Genomic DNA, 20,130 nt, shown 5'->3' on the forward strand with positions numbered 1-20,130 from the left:
AGGTCAAGGGTCGAACCCGTGTCCTCATAGGTACTGGTCAGGTTCATGAGCTCTGAGCCTCAACAGGAACTCGCTGGAGGACATCACTTCAAGTGAAGCCAGTCAGACACAGAAGGACAAAGACTCTCTGATGTCATGCACATGAGGTGTCTGAAAGACCACTCCTGAGCAGAGGCTGGAAGGGTGGCTGCCCCGAGTGGGCAGGAGGTGCGGGGGGAGCACAGCGTTCACAACACTCCCTCGGGACACTTACAACCTCAAGAGGCTCGAGTTCACGGCACATATTTGAAACAACAGCATGAAAGTCTGCACCAAGCAGAGGGGGAAGAAAAGAGGAAACGAAAGACCAACAGAGGAAGGAAAGCCTTTTCCCCAAACCTTGCTCCCAGCGGGTGCAGGGAGAATGAGGGAATGGACAGTTAGCCTGCGGTCATCATGAGACTGTTCAACGAGAAACTGGACAGCTATGTGGTGCTAAGGCACAAGTGACTCCCCACAAAACACACCCACTCACACTGGTTCACAATCACACCAACAGGCCCTCACACGCACACCCCCCAATGTTCCCGGACACCTACCCCCACCATACAAAGAGCCTCCTTTCCTCCAGGGACCCGAGGACTTGGGATGGCCCTTTTGTGGGAAGTCAGTCTCTTTCACCCCATCCTTCACCCCCTTTCCCAGGAGGAACCCAGAATCAGGGTGTCTCTGCAACCAAAGGGGCAGGAAAGCACCCCCCGCCCTTCCTCAACACCTGGACTTCTCCTCAGCAGAGCCGGGTTCCAGAATACTTACGGCTTTCATCATCCATCCCATCCACCTGTGATGAGAGAAAAGAAAACACTGTGAGTGTCACAGCATCCTCTGCACTGTGGCCACAGGTCTTCCTGTGGTTGCGGACCGCAGGCACACAGACAGAAGGCAGAGTTGAGTCTGTTTCCCCAAAAGAAGACAGCAAAGACACCTTTGGAAAAGGCACCAGCTTTTCAAGGAAGATCTCTCAAGGCCATGTTCATTTAAAAAAATTTTGGTCTTCTTCAAAGAAAAATGCTCCCTACCATACACTGCAGAACTGATAGGGTCACTTTTGCCAATGCCCCTTGCAAGGAGTTATCGGTTGGTACCAAACTTTGACTCAACATCCCTTCAAAGAGGAATCTGCATATATCCTCTATAATGGACTTCCTCCGATTTCCATTTCTGAAGTAGGCACATCCAAGAAGAAAGGAGGCACCTTTTTAAATCTCAGATCATGAAAAGTGAGCTTACCTTGGGGGCAGTCTGGGCTTCTTGCTCGGCCCTGTCGCTGGCTGGGGACTCCTCCTCGTTATTTCCACTTGTTGTGGCCTCCTCCTCCACCTTGTTATTGGGCGAGCCTTCCTCCTCCTCATTTTCCCTGGCTGGGGCCTCCTCTTCGGTCTTCTCACTCCCACTGGCCTCCACAACATTGTCGTGTGTTTCTAGGGGGACACACAGTCACTGTCAGCAAGGCAGTGATGCTGATCAGGAGGTACTCTGGGTGCCACACCTGACTGGACATGGGCTGGGAGTCAAGGGGTGGGGGTGGGATGAAGCATGGATGGAGCTTCTCTTGGCCCATCCTCCCGGGTAAACGTTTTGAAGGACGGCAGAGAGCACCTTGAAAGACCTGAGAAAGGGAGCCTCTGCCTCTCTTGCTAAAGGGAACCTCTCCGTGGCATATTCTCCATCTGAGAAATGGCCAACACGAGCATGCAGGCTCTGCTGCCATGACAGAGTCTCGTGAATCCTCCTGCCCATTTTCCTCTCCAGCCACATTCCTCCATCTTCTGAAATGGCAGGAGATCATTTCAGCTTCCCTACTCTTCCCACAGGGTGCTCCTGTGTTCACACGCCATCCTCTGGGATGTTTCACCTCTTTTCTTTTCTTAGATACATAATGCTTCTCTTTGGAATACTTTGGCAATAGGAAATTCAGGGGTCGGGCATGCCTTCACAAGCCATGTACTTTGCACCACTGTCCATAACAACCTTTCTCATCATAACTTATAGGACCTCTGCACCCATTCAGCAATGACTCCCCCTTCAGCCCTGCTGCCAAGTCTTAGCCCTCTCTACTTTCCACCTTTGACAATCTGCCTAATCTACTTACCGCCTATATGTTGAATTGTTCAATATTTCTTTTCCTGTGTCTGTCTGACTTCACTATTGTTAAAAGTGTGTTTCATTTTGGATCATCCATGTAGCAACATATTTAACATAATTACAATTTTTTCTCCGGTAGAATTTTATTCCTATGTGGATTCATACTGCCTTTGGTTTATCCACGGATCTCTTGTTAACATTTGGGATTGGTTTCATTGAATGACTACCTGCATAAGCTTGAGTCTTGGGGCTGGTTGGATCAAAAGAGGGGGTTTGAATAGCTCCACAGCAAGAGAGTATGGAAGAACATCATGGGAAGGAAGCTTTCCAGGTCATGTAGCGTCTCTCTCATCATCTCCTCTCATCCCCAAGTTGGCCCGGTTGCAGGCGAAGGGGGTGCAACCCAGAGAGTGTAAGCCTGATTTGACAGTAGAGGGCATTGAACTTTAGACTAACTTGCCAAGAATCACGGCAATGTTGAAGGATGGATGTGGGCCAAGAATGTAGTTGGTTCCTTGAGGACAGAAATCCCTGAACCCTGAAGGCCGGACACCTGCTCAGGGCCAAGACCATGCCCTGGACCCTTGAATCAAGAGATCTTCTCACTCTCCCACAAGTCCTCCCATCCCAAGGTTTTAGTGGGCAAGCTCTGATGCCTTCCCTGCAGGAGATGCTGAACCAAGACATCAGTCCAAACCCTTATCCAGCCCTTTGTCTCCATGCTTTAATCCCTGATCTGAATCCAACATTTTCCTCCAAACAAAGCCCCTCTGAAGGACCGAGGCTTTGCCCTGGCTCCGTGGATACTCCAACCCAGGCATTCTCCCCCAAATCTTCATGTCATCCACATCATCACATTACACTTTCATGACAACCAGCTGACAACCTCCAGCGACTAGGGGTCTGTTTCACTCCCAAGATGGCTCAGAGCTTAGAACAGTCTCGACTGAATGCCAAGAATGAGCTTCCCTTCAGCTAATCATGCCTGGATAAGAGGTTCCTGGGAATTCACTCGGGAGGAGACCATCTGGGCCAGTGCTCTGACTGTTTAGTAAATTAAAATCTCTGACTGTCAATGTCTCACACAATTTTCTTTAAAAAATTGTTGTGATGAAAATACTGTTGACTGACAATGTTGTACCCCTTGCTGCTGTACAGCAATAGGAGTCTGAGCTCCTCCTCTGCAGCCTGGACCAAGGTCTGGCTGAGAATGAGCAGGAGCTCAAGTCATTCTTCACCCAAACCCAATCTGTACCCTGGAAACTCCTCATCCTTCTTCAGACCCTGCAGTGGCAGGGATAGTCTTCTATCCTCTAAAAGGGACCCTTTAGAGACTCTCAGCTTGAAGACCTGACCCTAAGTCTCCCTCTGTGGATCACCAGTCGGACCCTCCTTCCCTCAGTTACCAAATGGTCACCCCACGAACCTACCAGCACTGTGTGTTCTCAGCACACTACCAGCGAATAGCCAACTACCCAGGGAGCTTATCATCATCAACCCATGGAAATCCTACTTGAAAATCCAAGTTTCACTCCTTACAATCAATTTCTACATTTAAAATGCAATTATTGGGAGTTCCCGTTGTTGAGCAGTGGTTAACGAATCCAAATAGGAACCATGAGGTTGCAGGTTCGGTCCCTGCCCTTGCTCAGTGGGTTAAAGATCCGGCATTGCTCTGAGCTGTGGTGTAGGTTGCAGATATGGATTGGATCCCGAGTTGCTGTGGCTCTGGTGTAGGCTGGCGGCTACAGCTCCGATTCGACCCCTAGCCTGGGAACCTCCATATGCCGTGGCAGCAGCCCAAGAAATAGCAAAAGGGACAAAAAAAAATTGCAATTATGTGGCTTCAGACGTTGATATGTGCATTCAGAAGAGTGGAGCTATAAATGCCCATTTCCATCATGTGTATTGAAGAATGGAATCAGGGTCCCTCTGCACTGAATAAAGGCAGAGTAGGGTATTACCAGGGTTAGTGTGATGGGAGAAGGTTTGTACATGGGAAATAGGAAGGAGTATTGTATAAATTAAGAAAAAAATTGAGGCGCCCAACCAGGAAGAAATAATTAAAAATCTTAAGAGTAATACAAAATGGCTGTATAAGAGATTTACATCTCTGTACACAAATTGAAGTGGTGGAAATGAAAAAAAAAAATCAGAGAACATTTTCCATCAGGGTAAACTATGCCATCTGATGGAACAGCCTTTAGATCAGTATCAACATACCTCCCCAACAACAGCTCAGGTTGCCCATCGTCCAACTCTTGAGGGGTGAAGGGGAGAGCCTCCCAGTTGTGGCCCAACACACACCTCTCCACTCACAGAGTGGCAGTTGGACCGCAGGACCCCGTGGGTATCATCCTATTGCTGTGGCAACCAGGCAAGGCCTGGAACTTTCAGAGGGAAGGCAACTCTGCCCCCTCTGGGCCCACCTGCTCTGTCTAGACTAATGTGTCTTTCTACGGACAGGGATGGCAGTGCAGGGTCAACATGTTGTCTCAAAAAATGCATCCCAGAACCACACAGTGTTACTCTCTGCTTGAGAACACAAGACAGGTGAGAGAAAAAGACCCACATTCCAAATAGACCAGATACAGACAATAATTAAAGAGTGAGGAAGAACCAAACAGGAGAAGGCCTTTCCATGGGAAGGGGGCTTTATGGCTCAGGGAGAATGTCTCCTGTCACGTTCCCTGATCTGCACATCATGCCACTTTAGAGGAAGAGGGTTCAAAACAGGGGCTCGAACCCCTATCTTCCAGTGGACAGCACTGAAACTTAGAGCATCTTCTCAAGAGTCGCGCCAATCATGTGTGAGCAGATCTGGGACAAGAGTGCAGTTGGTTCCCTCAGGTCACACATCCCCCTGAACCACTGAAGCCTGCTTGGCGCTGAGATCATGCCCTGGACTCTTGCTTGAATCCAGAACTCCACTTTCTCTCTCTCTCTCTCTGTTGAATCCTGCTGCCCCCAAGATGTCCTGGGGTGATCCTGGAGAACATATCAGAGCCAGGAGAGCAGTCCAATTCTTTACCCAACATTTTGCCTCTATCTTCTGACCCACAACCCAAAATACAAACATTCATCCAAAAAGAGCTCCTCTGGAGGACTAGACAAACCCCAACTCGGCCCATCCTCCCCCAATCTTCCCTTGGCAGCCCTTCACAGTGACCAGCTGACCACCTCATGTGAACAGCGGTCTGCTTGGATCCCCAATTTGACTCAGGGATCAAAACACCTTCAAGTTCACATGACGGCTCTAGCAAGAATCAGCTTTCCTGCGGCAGACCACACCTGGATGATCAAGTCCTGTGGACTCACTGGGGAGGTGGCCATCCGGATGAGTGCCTGCTGGGGGGCGGGGTTAGGAAAGGAAATCTGTGACTCTCCAGGTCTCACTGACGTTGCATCAGAGCACCAGTCTGAGCAACCTTGACGAAGGTCTGGCTGACAATGGGCCAGAGTGCAAGTCTTCTGTCACCCAAACCCACTCTATACTCTGGACACTCCTCATCCTTCTCTAGACCTGAGAGTGGCAGGGACAGTGCTCCTCCTAGAGAGACCCCCTCCAGACCTCAGCTTGAAGACCCCACCCTGGGTCTCTCTGAGGATCACCAGAGAGACCTTCCTTCCTTTCCTTACCCAATGTTCACCCCACTAACCTGCTGGCACTGGCCCTTGTCACCACACTACCAGCTAACACCCAAAGAGCCAGTGGGCTAGTCCTCATCAACCCGGGGAAATCCAACCTGAAAAATCCCCGTTTCTTGCTCCATCGAAATTCCTCTGCCTTTGGACTGCTAGCATGTGCATTAAGACATCGACATGTACACTGAGAAGAGTGGCGCTGTAACGTCCCTCTTTTGAATGTCTACTGCAGGGCTGACAGCGAGGGCCTCGTGCTTCGAAAAAGGCAGAGGGGCATGTTTGCCGTCTCTGTGCTCTGGGAGAACGTGTTTCAAACTGCCACGAGACACGAGTCTTTTCTCACATTTAGGAAAATACTTGAGGCAGTTGGCTCACTCGGAGCATTAAGATATACCTTAGTCATACAGCAAGCCTGTATAACAGACCTATGGCTTGAGAGACTGATGAGACTGGTGGCAATGGAGATAAAGATGGAGATAATATGTTTAGTCAAAATGAACCACCCATCTGAGGAAACAGCCTTTAGAACAGTAGCAACATACCTCCGCAACAACAGCTAAGGTTGCCCATCGTCTGACACTTGAGCAGTGAAGGGGAGAGCCTCCCAGCTGTGGCCAACACACACGTCTCTTCTCACAGACTGGCAGTTGAACCACAAGGCTCCGTGGGCAGCATTCCATTGCCGTGGAAACTGGTCAGAGGCCTGGAACTTTCAGAGGGAAGGCAACTCTGCCCCCTCTGGGTCCACCTGCTCTATATAGCCTAGTGGCCGTTTCCCTGGACAGGGTCAACATTTTATTTCAAAAACTGCATCCTACAATCAAACAGTATTACTCTCTGTTTTGAAAAGACATTACTGGAGAGAAAAAGACCTCCCCAAATATAATGGGTCTTCAACGTTTAGGGGAATTGCAAAATCCTACCATGGTGAGATTTAAAAGGGCTCCCATTTTTTGATGGAAATACCATTTCCACTCATTTCTGGTAGTTGAGGCACCAGACATTTTTACACTCCATAGGTAACATTTGTCCAGAAGAAAAGGAGTAGTTATAGAAATTAAATTGTAAAATGCCACACACTAAGCATATGTTCATCAAGTTGCAAAAGTCTTCACTCAATGACCGTGTGTAGAATTTTTCTCTGGATGCAACAATCTGTACACTTCATTATCTTTCCACTGGTTCTTCATTAACAGTGTCCCTGTCATTGTATACGTACAAAACTTACTATGCCTTGAACAGTTAGGAAACAAGGACTCACCCTACTTTCAACAGTGGGTTGCCTTAAAACACATATCTCATAATTTTCTAAGCAACAAACTTTAGCTAACTCAAAGTTCTAGGATGAAATGTATTCTTCTCAAAATTCAACCCCTCATCACACCAGTGCCTGGGACAGTGTCATGAAATCTGGCTCGAGAGCAAACTGAGCACCAGCCCACATGGAACATGAGACAATTCCTGGAGAAAACTGAGAGCACTGCAATATTTCAAGCCAAGCAGGGAGGGTGTAAGGTATGGGAGGCTGTGAGAGACAACTCTGCCATGGCTGATTCTCCCCAAGTATCTAAAATTGAGAGACCAAATGCATCGCTCTTCTGATAGGACAACAAGGGAGATGGGAGTCCTCTTTTCCTCCCTGTATCTATGAGTCTGTTACTCTTTGGTGTGTTTGATCATTGGTTTTGGGTATTAGACTGCACAAATCAGGGACATCACATAGTATCCTGATTTGTCTGACTGTGGCCTTCAGCATAATACTTTCTAGGCTCACCCAAGGTGCAGCAAATGGCAAGAGGCCACTCTCTTTTCTGGCCGAATACCACTGCACTGCATATGGACACCACATCTTCTTGACTCATCCCTCAGTGGACACAGGCTGCTGCCATGACCTGGCTGGTCTACACATTATCACTCGCTGTTGTGAAAAGAAGTTATGTGAGAGAAAAAGTCTAAGGGACACTTCAGTGGACAGAGCTGCTCCTATCTTTTCAAATTAGGATGTTCGTTTTCATCAGAAGCCCTAGCAATGGATTTGCTGAATCTTATGAGAGTTTTGGTTCTGTTTTTTTTGGATGAAATTCCACAATTAAGATACACTACTGAGGTTCTCATCAAACAATACATCCTACCTCATTTTACCTCATGTGGTAGTTCATGGCGGTATTCCTTTTCTTTTCTTTACTACTGGATTCTATACAGGTAGAAAAATTCTCAGGGAACATGTTTTTAAACATGACCCTTAGGCATACTTTGCTGTAAGTAGGAATGAATTCTTCAAAGGGACACATATTTAACTTAAATTTATTTAAAAAGCAAACTTCAGGAGTTCCCGTCATGGCTCAGTGGTTAACAAATCCCACTAGGAATCATGAGGTTGTGGGTATGGTCCCTGGCCTTGCTCAGTGGGTTAATGATCTGGCGTTGTCATGAGCTGTGGTGTAGGTTGCAGATGTGCCTCGGATCCCGTGCTGCTGTGGCTCTGGCGTAGGCCAGGGGCTACAGCTCTGATGAGACCCCTAGCCTGTGAACCTCCATATGCTGGGAGTGGCCCAAAGAAATAGCATAAAGACAAAAAAAGAAATCCTACTTTTCACCTTCATACTCAGTCCCACAGAGGAAAACATGAACACACAGCCCCCTGACTCTCTGAGAAAAGGAAGCTGACCTGCTCAGCACTGGAGCTCATTCGCGGGTGCATCTCCATGGCTAGGAGGGAAATGGGCTCTGAGAAACAGCCTCCCCTTCCTGCTGACTGAGAGGAACCCCATTCCCACACTTCTGCTTGGCAAGGGCTGGTGTGTGTATAAGTATGGCAGTTGTGGACATGCTGCTCAGCTGTGGCTGTAGCAACACTGTCTGAAGCAAGGGAAAGGGAAGAAAGCAACCCAGAGAGGCTGCAAAGCCTTCCTGAGGACCAGGGCCCTAGATCGCCCCCCTTAGTCCACATGGGAGAAAAGCCAGCTCTGGAACAATGGAGGAACTATGTTCGAAATTAAACATCAGGACACAAGGGCTTTCAAGCAGAGAGAACATGAAAAAATCAGGGCTTCGCACCCACCGCAGCTAGGCACCTTGTGTCCCAGACCGGTGCTTCCCCACTTCCCAGCAAAGAGAATCACAGCTGGGCCCCCACCACAACAGGAGGGTTCACACAGACCACAGAGGAGACACTCCTTGAGTGCCTGGCTCTTGTGGCCAAGTGGGATGGCGCCTCTGGGCCCTACAGGACAGCTCCCAAGTATATCCTCTCCTTCAAGACTGGGAGAGATGGCAAATGGACCTAATGCATGGAAACACACACAGAAAATTAGGCAAAATGAAACACAGGGATATCTTTCTAAAAAAAAAACAAAACAAACACAAGGCAAAATCACAGAATAAGAACAAAATGAAGTGGAAATAAGCCATCGACCTGAGAAAGAGTCAGAAGTCATGGACATAAAGATGCTTACTGAACTCAGAAGAAGGAATGAACACAAAGAGATCTTCAATGAAGAGACAGGAAGCAGAGGAAAGAACCAAAGAGAAGTTATTAATGAACTGAAAAACACACTCGAGGGCTTTGACAGCAGACTGGATGAAGGAGAATTAATCAGAGACCTGCCTGACAAAACAATGGAACTCAATCAGATAGAGAGGCAAAATGAAAAAAGAATTTTTAAAAAATTAGGCTACTTTAAAGGACCTATGGGATACCATCAAGCAGAATAACATTTGCATTACAGGGGTGGTTCCAGAAGAAGAGAAAGAGAACAGAACAGAAAAATTAATGGAAGAAATAATGCCTAAAATCTTCCATCATCTGGGAAGGGAAACAGAACTTGCTTGGCTGTGGTGTAGGCCTGCAGCTCTAGCTCTGATTAGACCCCTAACCTGGGAACCTCTGTATGATGTGGGTGCATTCCTAAAACTAAAACCGAAAAACAAAAAGGGTAAAAACCATATGATTATTTCCATAGATGCAAAGAAACCCATGAGATAAACTTCTACATCCACTTATGTTAAAGTCTCAACAAAGCAAGTATAAAGGGAATGGACCTCAACTTAATAAAGGCCATCAACTGCAAACCTACAGCTAACATTCCACTCAACTGTGACAAGCTGAACGCTTTTTCTCCTCTAAGATGATGAACAAGAGAAGGATGCCCACTCTTGCCCCTTTTATTCCACATAGGATTTGAAGTCCTACTAACAATTAGACAAGAAAAAGAAATAAAAGGAATCTGAATCATAAATGAAAAAAGTAAAAGTGTCCTTTTTGCCGATTACATGATACTATAATAGAAAATCCTACATACTCTAGCAAAAAACTGTTTGAATGAATACATTCAGTTATGTTTCAGTTTACATAATCAACGTACATATCAGTGGCATTTCTATACAATAATAACAAAACATCAAAAAGAGAAACAGGCGTTTCTGTCATGGTTCAATGGTTAAAAAACACAACAGTACCCATGAGGACACAGGTTCAATCCCTGGCCTTGCTCAGTGGGTGAAGGATCCTGTGTTGCCTTGAGCTGTGGTGTAGTTGCAGATGCAGCTCAGACCCCATGTGGCTGTGGTGTAGGCTGGTAGCTACAGCTCTGATTCAACCCCTAACCTGGAAACTTGTACATGCTGCAAGTGCAGCCCTAAAAACAAACAAAACAAAACAAAACCCCAAGAAGAGAAACAGACACGGAGTTCCTGTTGTGGCTCAGTGGTTAACGCATCTGACTAGGGACCATGCTGTTGTGGGTTCGATCCCTAGCCTCGCTCAGTGGGTTGAGGATCCTGAATTGCTGTGGCTCTGGTGTAGGCCCACAGCTACAGCTCTGATTAGACCCCTAGCCTGGGAACCTCCACAGAACAGATAAAAAGACAAAAAAAAAAAAAGAAAGAAAGAAATAGACAAGATGGCAGAGTAGGAGGACTCAAGCTCCCCTCCTCTCATGAAAACACCAAAATTACAACTATGTGCTGAATGACCATCAACAAAATAGACTGGAAACTACCAAGAACAAGATATCCTACACCCAAAGGCAATAAGGAGCCACACTGAGACAGCAGGAGGTGCTCATTCATGGTAGAAGTAATCCCATACCCCCTGCATGGGCAGCCCACAAACTGGAAAAGAACTCTATTTCAGAGGCTTTCCCACAGGAGACTTCTGAACCCCACAGCAGGTGCCTAAGCCAGGGAGTCTGGCACGGGAAGGAGGAGCCCCTGGGACACATGACATTGAAGGCCAGTGAGGCTTGTGTGCAAGAGCTCCACAGGACTGGGGGAGACAGAAACTCCACTCCTGGAGGGTGCACACAGGCTTTCATGTGCACTGGGTCCCAGGGCTAAGCAGGCACTCAAGAAGAATCTGGGTCAGAATGACCTGGCCAATCATGGAGGGTCTCCTGGGAAAGGAGGGGGTGACTGGGAAACACTGTAGGGCAGGACAGTCTAGGCAGAGGTCCCAGGAATAGTTGTTGGCATGAGCTCCCCTGGAGGTGGCCCTTTTGGAACAATCTGGTCCCACAAGTTAGGGCTGAGAAGCCCCAGGCCAAACAACAAACAGGCTGGGAACACAGACCCACTGATCAACAAACAGGTACCTAAAGTGCTCCACATCACACCCACAGACAAAGGTCCACCCCCTAGAGGGACAAGGCTCAGCTCCACCTACCAGTGGGCAGGCACCTGTCCCTCCCATCAGGAAGCTGGCCATAAACGCCTCTATTTTACCTACAAGAAGGCAGACACTAGAAGCAAGACAGGCTACACACCTCTAACCTACAAAAAGGAGATCATGCAAAAAGCATACAAAATGAGAAGGCAGAGAAATATGAACCAGATGAAGGAACAAGACAACCCCCACACCCACCTCCATGCAAAATGACTTTAGAATAATGATTGTGAAGAGGATCCAAGAGCTCAGACAAAAACTGGAGGCAAAGATCAACACATTACAAGAAAGACTAAACAAAGACATAGAAGATTTAAAACAGAAACAAACCAAAAAATCGTATTTATGATTGCATCAAAAATAAAGTACCTAGGAGTTCCCGTCAAGGCCCAGTGGTTAAGGAATCTGACTAGGAACCATGAGGTTGCAGGTTTGGTCCCTGCCCTTGCTCAGTGGGTTAACGATCTGGCATTGCCATGAGCTGTGGTGTAGATTGCAGCCGCGGCTCAAATCCCGCATTGCTGTGGCTCTGGCATAGGCCGGTGGCTACAGTTCCGATTCGACCCCTAGCCTGGGAACCTCCATATGCCGTGGGAGCCGCCCAAAGAGATAGCAAAAAAAAAAAATAATAATAATAATAAAATAAAATAAATAAATAAATAGATAAAAATAAATAAAATGAAAGTAAAAGAAAAAACTAAAGTACCTAGAGATAAATTTAACCAGGCAAGGTAAAGACTTGTACACTCTAAACTATATGCTGTTGAGGAAAGAAATTAAAGGCACAAATTAATGGAAAGATATTTCATGTTTATGAGTGAATTCACATCATTCAAATGTCCAGATTACCAAAAGCAACAGAGACTCAATGCACTCTCCACCAAAATCCCAACTGCACATTGCACAGACCTAGGAGAAACCCTTCTAAAATTTGTATGGAACCACAATAGATCCCCATCAGCTACAACCATCTTGAGAAAGAGCAGCAAAGCTGGAAGGATTACATTTCCTGATTTCAAACTACACTACAAAGCTATAGATAGCAAAACAGATCAGGACTGGCACAAAAACAAAACAGACAGACCAGTGAAACAACACTGACAGCCCAGAAGGAAAACCAACACAGACACAGACAAGTCATTTCCAACAAAGGACCACAGAGCATACAATGGACAAGGGACAGTTTCTTCAATCAATGGTGCTGGAAGAACTGCACAGGCACATGCAAGGAATGGAACGAGACCCCTACCTTACAACACATCCCCAAATTAAAATGGACTAAAGACTCAAATGGAAGAAATGAAACCATACAATGTCTAGGAGAAAACATAGGTGGTAAGCACATGGACATCTGTCTGCTTACACTTGGCTCTGACCTCAAAGGCAAGTGATAGAAAGGGAAAATTAAACCAGCGGAATGGAGTTCCCATTGTGGCGCAGTGGTTAACGGATCTGACTAGGAACCATGAGGTCGTGGGTTTGATCCCTGGCCTTGCTCAGTGGGTTAAGGATCTGGCGTTGCTGTGAGCTGTGGTGTAGGTCGCAGACACGGCTCAGATCTGGCATTGCTGTGGCTGTGGTGTGGGCCAGCGGCTAGAGCTCCGATTCAACCCCTAGCCTGGGAACTTCCATATGCCCCAAGAGCGGCCCAAGAACGTGGCAAAAATACAAAAAATCTGCTATTGTTACTACGGTGCCATGGGGCGCTGCTGGTTCCGTCCCTTACCTGGGAACTTCTGTGTGCCTTGGGTGTGGCACAAAACAAACAAAAAACAAACAAACAAAAAACTGGGGCAGAGGATCTGAATAGACATTTTCCAAAGAAAACAGAAAATGGCCAACAGGCTTATGACAAGAGGTTAAACCACACTAATGGAACTACAAACCAAAACCACAATAATGTTTCAACCTCATCCCTTAGAGAATGGTTATTATAAACACACACACACACAAGCAATAAATGTTGGAGAGCATGTGGAGAAAAAGGAACATTACTGGTGCAGCCACAGTGGAAAACAGCATGAGACTGCTCAAAAAATTAAAATCAGAACTACAGTGTGACCCAGCAATTCCACTTCTGGCAATTTATCGAAAACACTCGCTTGACGATCATACGCACCTCTATTTCATCACAACAGAGTTACAATCACCAGGACAAGAAAACAACCCAAGCATCTACAGAAGGATGAGCCAAGAAAGATGTGGTATATATCCATCTGCATTTCAGGGAAACATGGAATACTTTTGAGTAGGTCTCAAATATTGCATGAGGCATCCGTATACTTAAAATATATCTGTTGTTTATCTGAAATGCCAATGTAACTGGGCCTATCTTGTTCTTATCTGTTAAACCTGGGGACAGTCCAATGAACGTGAATGAGAATGGTCAGGGCAGAGATCATCACAGGGTGTCTGGGCTGCTGTGAGGAAAGACTTCAGAGAGCTGGGAAGACAACTGAGTCTTAAGCTGAGAACTCTGTGGGCTCTTCCACTCCTTGCAGAAATTCACAACACACCATCATTACTTGTGACTTACCTTTTGGATGGATCCATGTTTTGCCTGCAGAATAGATCCTAGGTTGCTTGAAGACAGGAACGAGGTGTGTGTTCCCCACTCCACCTAGGACCAACAGGCACACCAAAGGCATGTTAGTAAATCACCGCAGGAACTGAGTCAAAGGGTTTTATCTTCCCAAAGAGTAAAACCATTCTGTTTGGGAAATCACTGTTAACGGCTATTTTCTTTCTTTCAACAATGCAGCCAAGAATCCAGTCTGGAGTTTTTGCAGGCAAATTAGTAATACAGACATGCATTGTCTGTGGTGCAGTAAGTGTCCATGGTAGTGATGTCATGGGCACATTTCAGGTTTTTGAAAGTTGGATGTAGGAGATGGGATTAAGATGGCGGAAGAGGACTGGAGCTCAACTTCTCTCCTAAAAACAACAAAAGTCACGACTAAAGGCTGAGCAATCTTCACCCAAATGGACCAGAAACCTTCAAAAAGACATCCTACTCCGGAAGAGAAAGAGGAGGCCACATCAAGAGGTAGGAGGGATGATTTTGTGATACAAACAACCCCATACCTCCCAGGTGGGAAGCCCCCCAGACTGGAAACTAACTGGTTCACAGAGACCTACAGGAGTGAGAGTTCTGAGCCCCACATCAAATCCTCACATGCAGGGATCTGGCACTGGGAGAAAGAGCCCCAGAGCATCTGGCATTGAAGGCCAGTGGGGCATGTGTGCAGGAACTCCACGGGACTGGGGGAAAAGGAGACCCCACTCTTAAAAGGCGCACACAGACTTTCACGTGCACCGAGTCCCAGGGCAAAGCAAAGTCTCCATAGGAATCTGGTCAAAACTGAATGCAGTTCTTGGAGAACATCCTGGGAAAACAGGGGTGAATGTGGCTTGTTGCGAGGGAGGGACATTGGGAACAAAGCTCTCAGGAATATTCAGCAGCATGCCTTTCTCTGGAGGGTGGCCATTTTGGCAAAATCTGGCCCCACCAGTCAGTGCTGAGAAGCCCCAGGGCAAACAGCAATCCAGGTAGGATCACAGCCCCATCCCTCAGTAAACAAGCTGCCTAAAGAACCCTCAGGCACACAGACACCTCTAATCCCATCCAGAGACAAAGCCCCACCCACTAGAGGGAGGAGAATCAGAATCAGCCCCACGAACCGGTGGGCAGGCATCAGCCCTTCCCATCAGGAAGCCTACAGCAAGGCTCCATACCAACCTCAGCCACAAGGGGGGCAGACACCAGAAGGAACAGAGGCTACAATTCTATTCCCTGTCAAAAGGTCACTGCACCAAAAACCTATAAAAATGAAAAGACAGAGAACTATAACTCTGATGAGGGAGAAAGGAAAACCCCCAGAATATCAGCTAAGTGATGAGGAGAGTCTCAGCCTCTAGGAAAAAACTTTAGACGGTTGATGCTGAAGATGATGCAAGACATTGGAAATAAACTGGAGGCAAAGATGGGTAGTTAACAGGAAACACTGAGCAAAGAGATACAAGATATAAAACTCAAACAAGAAGAGATGCAAAATACAACAACTGAAATAAAAAATTCACGAGGAGCAGCTAACAGCAGGATACAGGAGGCAGAAGAATGAATAAACGAGGTGGAGGACAGATTAGTAGAAATTATGGGGGAGAGAGGACAAGATGGCAGAGGAGTAGGGGGACACGCTCACCCTTTCCCACAAACACAACAAAAAAAGCACATCTACAGAATAAATGACTTGCACAGAACAGCAACCAATCGCTGGCAGAGGAACCTAAACTCCAGTAACGGCAAGAAGTTCGTGACATTACTGGGCAGATCGGGAGAAAAGAGAAGAGTGAGAGAAGGTGAATCCGAGCGGGATGGGCGCTCCCGAAAGGGAACTGAGGAGGAGAAAGGGATCCCGCACGCTGGAAAGTCACCTCCACGGGGGGAAGATCAAACGAACCAGAGAAATCTCCAGATGCAGAGAAGAGAATAGCAGTAAGTCAGAGTACGGAAAAGCCGATCAAGAACCGAACGGACCATCTGAACTATGGGCACAGTCACCAAAAATTGAGATGCCTGGGTGGGGGCTGGGCACCAAGACCTCGGCTCCAGAGGTTAGTCCCAGGGCTGGGGGGGCAGGGCGGAGCGGAAACTGCTTGGAAGTCTAGAAACTTTTTGACCGGGCAGAGACTGCCTGGGAGACTAGAAAACAAAACTGTGGCAGAGGGAGGGAGCAATACTCTAGGGGCGGGGAAGTGGAAAGCTGCATCAGAGGGAACCTGGGAGAAGAGCCTGGTCTGCGCCCGTGCTGGGGAGGGGAGAAAAGAAGGGGTGGGTCCCCATAGAATACCCCCCACACCACAGCAAGCTTACAGGCCCACTAGCTAGCAGAAAGCTGCGCTTCCCAGTGCTTCCCCCCCACCCCCACCACCCCCTATGCTCTCGCTGGACCTGGGGCTACCTGCCATCCAGGAGGGCTGGCCTCAACAATTGCCTGAAGCCTACCACCACAGGGGCTGTCCCTGCACAGGCCTGCTTGCCCTTTGGAGGGGCTACACTTCCGCAGAGCAGCACCAATCACCACCAGCCCCCGAGAAAAGGCCTGCAGCCCAGAAAAGCTAGAACAAGCCTAGCCAGGCTGTGAATAAGTCTGCCTAATTCTCAGATGGTTTTTCGGAGTCGGGCTGCCCTGGGGAGGAGCCTCTTGGATTTCCAGCGGCCCTGCTACCCGCCCAAGGCCCCAGGGGGTGCCAAGCTCTAGAGGATCAGCTGCATACCATCACCAGCCCTCAGAAAATATTCCACGGCAGTGACAAGGCAAACACTGCCCGGCCACTGAGGGTACAACTCCACCAGGAAAAAGAAAACAACAAGCAAGATGAAGAAGCTGAGAAACCACCCCCAGTCAAACCAACAGGAGAACTCACCTCAAACAGTCAACAATGAAACAGATCTCTGCAGACTGACAGACCTGGAGTTCAAAAGAGAAATAGGGAAAATACTGAAGGAATTAAGAGAAGATATGAACAGTAACGCAGATACCCTCAGAAAGGAACTAGAAAATATAAGGAGGAGCCAAGAGAAACTAGAACATTCATTTGCAGAGACGCAAACTGAACTAACGGCAGTAAAAACCAGAATGAATAATGCAGAAGAACAAATCAGTGATATGGAAGATAGAATAATGGAAATCACTCAATCCGGTCAACAGACAGAAAACCGAATCAAAAAACTGGAAAGCAATATAAGAGACCTATGGGATAATAGAAAGCTGGCCAATCTACGCATAATAGGAATTCCAGAAAGAGTAGAAAAAGATAAGGGGATGGAAAATATATTTGAAGAAATTATCGATGGAAACTTCCCAAATCTAAAGGATACTGGGTCCAAGATACAAGAAGCACAGAGGGCCCCAAACAAACTGAACCCAAACAGACCCACACCAACACACATCATAATAAAGATGGCAAAAGTTAGTGATAAAGAGAGGATCCTAAAGGCAGCAAGAGAAAAACAGAATGTTACCCACAAGGGAACCCCCATAAGAATATCAGCTGATATCTCTACAGAAACACTACAGGCCAGGAGGGAATGGCAAGAGATATTTAAAGTGCTAAAAGGAAAAAATATGCAATCTAGAGTACTCTATCCAGCAAGAATATCATTTAAAATAGAAGGGGAAATAAAAATTTTTCCCAACAAACGAAAACTTAAAGAATACAGCAACACAAAACCCAGGTTAAAGGAAATTTTGAAAGAGCTTCTCTAAACCAAAAAGAAAGGAAGGAAAGGGAAGAAAAAAGAAGAGAAAAAAAAAAGAAGAAGAGAAAGAACTAGGACTGAGGAAAACGCAATCAGAGAGCAGTCACTCAAATAAGGCAGCATACAGATTATATAAGAAAAAAGAAAGCTTTATAGTTCTATGCCAAACTTCACAAAGAAAATATGTGTCATTGTGCGGCACATATTATATGGTAACAGTACTCACGTACCTTTCTGTAAATTTGGGAGAAGTAAGCTATGGAAATGTAGTTGTGTCATTTGTGAACAATGAAATTATAATTAAAAAATACATTCCTATTTTCCATCCAAAGTTTATTTATATTTCATTGGCTAATTCTAAACTTGGCGTGTAAGCTGTTCCAGGGTGAAACAGAAAAACGTGATGAAAGATGAGCCCAAGTCTCACAAAAATAGAAGAGTTTTACTTGATAACATTCCAAAAGATATAAATTCTAATTTGGTTTAGTATTGCAACCACTGTCCAAATCAAATAGTAGTAGTCCAAGACCTCTATGAAGTGCATTTATTAAAAATTGAATGTTAGTGTATTATTACTCTGAAGTTGTGACAACCCATTATCCTTGGAAGTCACTGAAACATGCATCAAAGATACAAACAGGCTTCTTAGAAGAAGGAGTTAAGGCATTTTTGGCTGAACACTCAGCACAGAAGATATTTCCACATTGTCTGCAGTGATGCTGTAAACAACAACAAAAAAATAAACATTTTCAAGCATAACAACTATATCAAAATTATGAGACTACAAGAATAGGCCAACTGCACTTTGAAAGTATACTATTTCAAGGTTTATTTAATAACAAATCTCAATGCTGATTTAATCCTTTGATTAATTTGAATGCTTACTAGTTATATACTACACTAAAAATTTCAATATGAGATTGATCTTAGAATTTTCAAAAAACCATGCGAGGCATTTTTAAAGTGTTAATAAAACAGTCCTATCAGGTGAAAAACTATTTCTACTTGCCAAATATTTCAGGCATCATTTCTACAATCAGAATATAAATTTGAAACATCACATGATGGTATTATTTAAAATGATTTTTTTAATCTCTGCTTTTTCTTCCTTTAAAATAACTCAATGATGATAAAATGTATGAGTTTAATAATGATGCTGTGGTTCAGAAAATGATTATTCTAGAAAGTGAATCAGTAGGAAGGCAACAAATGAATTTAAAGTTAAAATATATGCTAATCAGAAACTAGACTGCATAAATTTAATTGTTCTACGTAGTTATAAGTTAAAGTTAATAAATGGCAAAACTTTTAAAGTCTATCAAATGCAGGACAATTCTGATGGTTAAAACAGTCAACTGTGGAATAAAATCCCATCTCACTGTGACTGAAAAGCCTTTCCCACAGGTGCTTCAGCTCTGTACTTCATTGTCGTTAGCCCACTTTCTATTCAGTGTTTGTGTAGGTCTGATCTATTTTAAAAAGTTTCAGCACATTATAATATTCCACACTTTTAAGAATGATTGGTGCCCAAGTTTTCAAATGGATAACATTTTGAAAATCAGAAATAATTTGGTCATCTTCCATTATCAAAAAGTGCTACAATCTTAAGTCTGAATGACAATAAAGCAAAGCAAATTTTATCTCTCAAAAGCACTGGAAATTTCTAACCTTTGGTAATTTCCCATTTATTCTAACCCTAGGGAGCAATCCTTCCTTGAGACTCCAAGCATATATATTCAGATCACTTCTTTAACACACAGCAACTCATTCATGCCTTTGTGTTCTTGACTTCTCCTAATACTGACAATTCATGAATGACATGTCTCTATAATCCTTGGAATCCCTGAAGTCTTTAAATCTTGTATTTAATTACCCATAACACCTACAATATTATTACACAGACAGCAGCCATTTAAAAGTATGTATATATGAGATTTTTTAATGTTCAAAATATGCTTTTTACTAAGAGGTAAATTCTAGACTAAAAAACTGCTGCACATCACCAGGCGACTTACCTGAAGGGACTGATTCTCTTTGCCCAGCTCCTGCACTGCTGCAGTTTTATTATCCAGCTTTCTTTGCAACTCTAGTACTTTGGTTTGAAGCTTTTCTATTTTACCTTCTCCTTTAAGACACCTAGAACAAATCACAAAAACATTAAAAAAATAATTAAAGACCCCCCAACACAGATAATGAACTACTTTAGCAGTCTGAAGCATAATACATGAATTTCAACCATCTGTTGTAATGAGTAGTTTCTAAATGGCTACTTAAATACCTGTTGGAGCACTATTCTCAAGACTTCAGTTTTTTTCAATGTGCAATATGTAAGTCTTTATCACTTAGAATGGAAATAAATTATTTTTATTAGACATCAGTCACCTTTCTGGTAGTGCCCTTCTTTCATCATGATTATTCTGAACTGTTGCTTCCAATA

At 45.2% G+C, this 20,130-nt stretch overlaps 1 protein-coding gene across 19 annotated transcripts in view; it reads right to left on the reverse strand.

Moving 5' to 3' along the window:
- Positions 1-20,130, reverse strand: part of LOC146398909 (uncharacterized) — a 193,750-nt gene that overhangs the window by 27,052 nt on the left and 146,568 nt on the right. For 14 of the 19 annotated variants that reach the window (XM_084980826.1, XM_084980828.1, XM_084980821.1 and 11 more), the window contains 4 exons: positions 19,709-19,829; positions 13,968-14,051; positions 1,270-1,460; positions 796-820 (listed from right to left, as the gene is read on the reverse strand). In XM_084980826.1, coding sequence (XP_084836952.1) covers positions 796-811 — 16 coding nt within the window. In that variant the 5' untranslated portion in view covers positions 812-820; positions 1,270-1,460; positions 13,968-14,051; positions 19,709-19,829. Of the gene's footprint in view, positions 1-795; positions 821-1,269; positions 1,461-6,311; positions 6,479-13,967; positions 14,052-18,269; positions 18,413-19,708; positions 19,830-20,130 lie in introns of those variants that run through there. The other 5 variants (XM_084980809.1, XM_084980808.1, XM_084980823.1 and 2 more) reach the window with 3 other exon arrangements.

The sequence above is a fragment of the Sus scrofa genome, chromosome 10, assembly GCF_054392235.1.
Source record: "Sus scrofa isolate SSC_HxYL_T2T_F1_AM1 chromosome 10, Sscrofa_HxYL_maternal_Yorkshire_Landrace_v2.0, whole genome shotgun sequence".
Lineage (NCBI taxonomy): Eukaryota > Metazoa > Chordata > Mammalia > Artiodactyla > Suidae > Sus > Sus scrofa.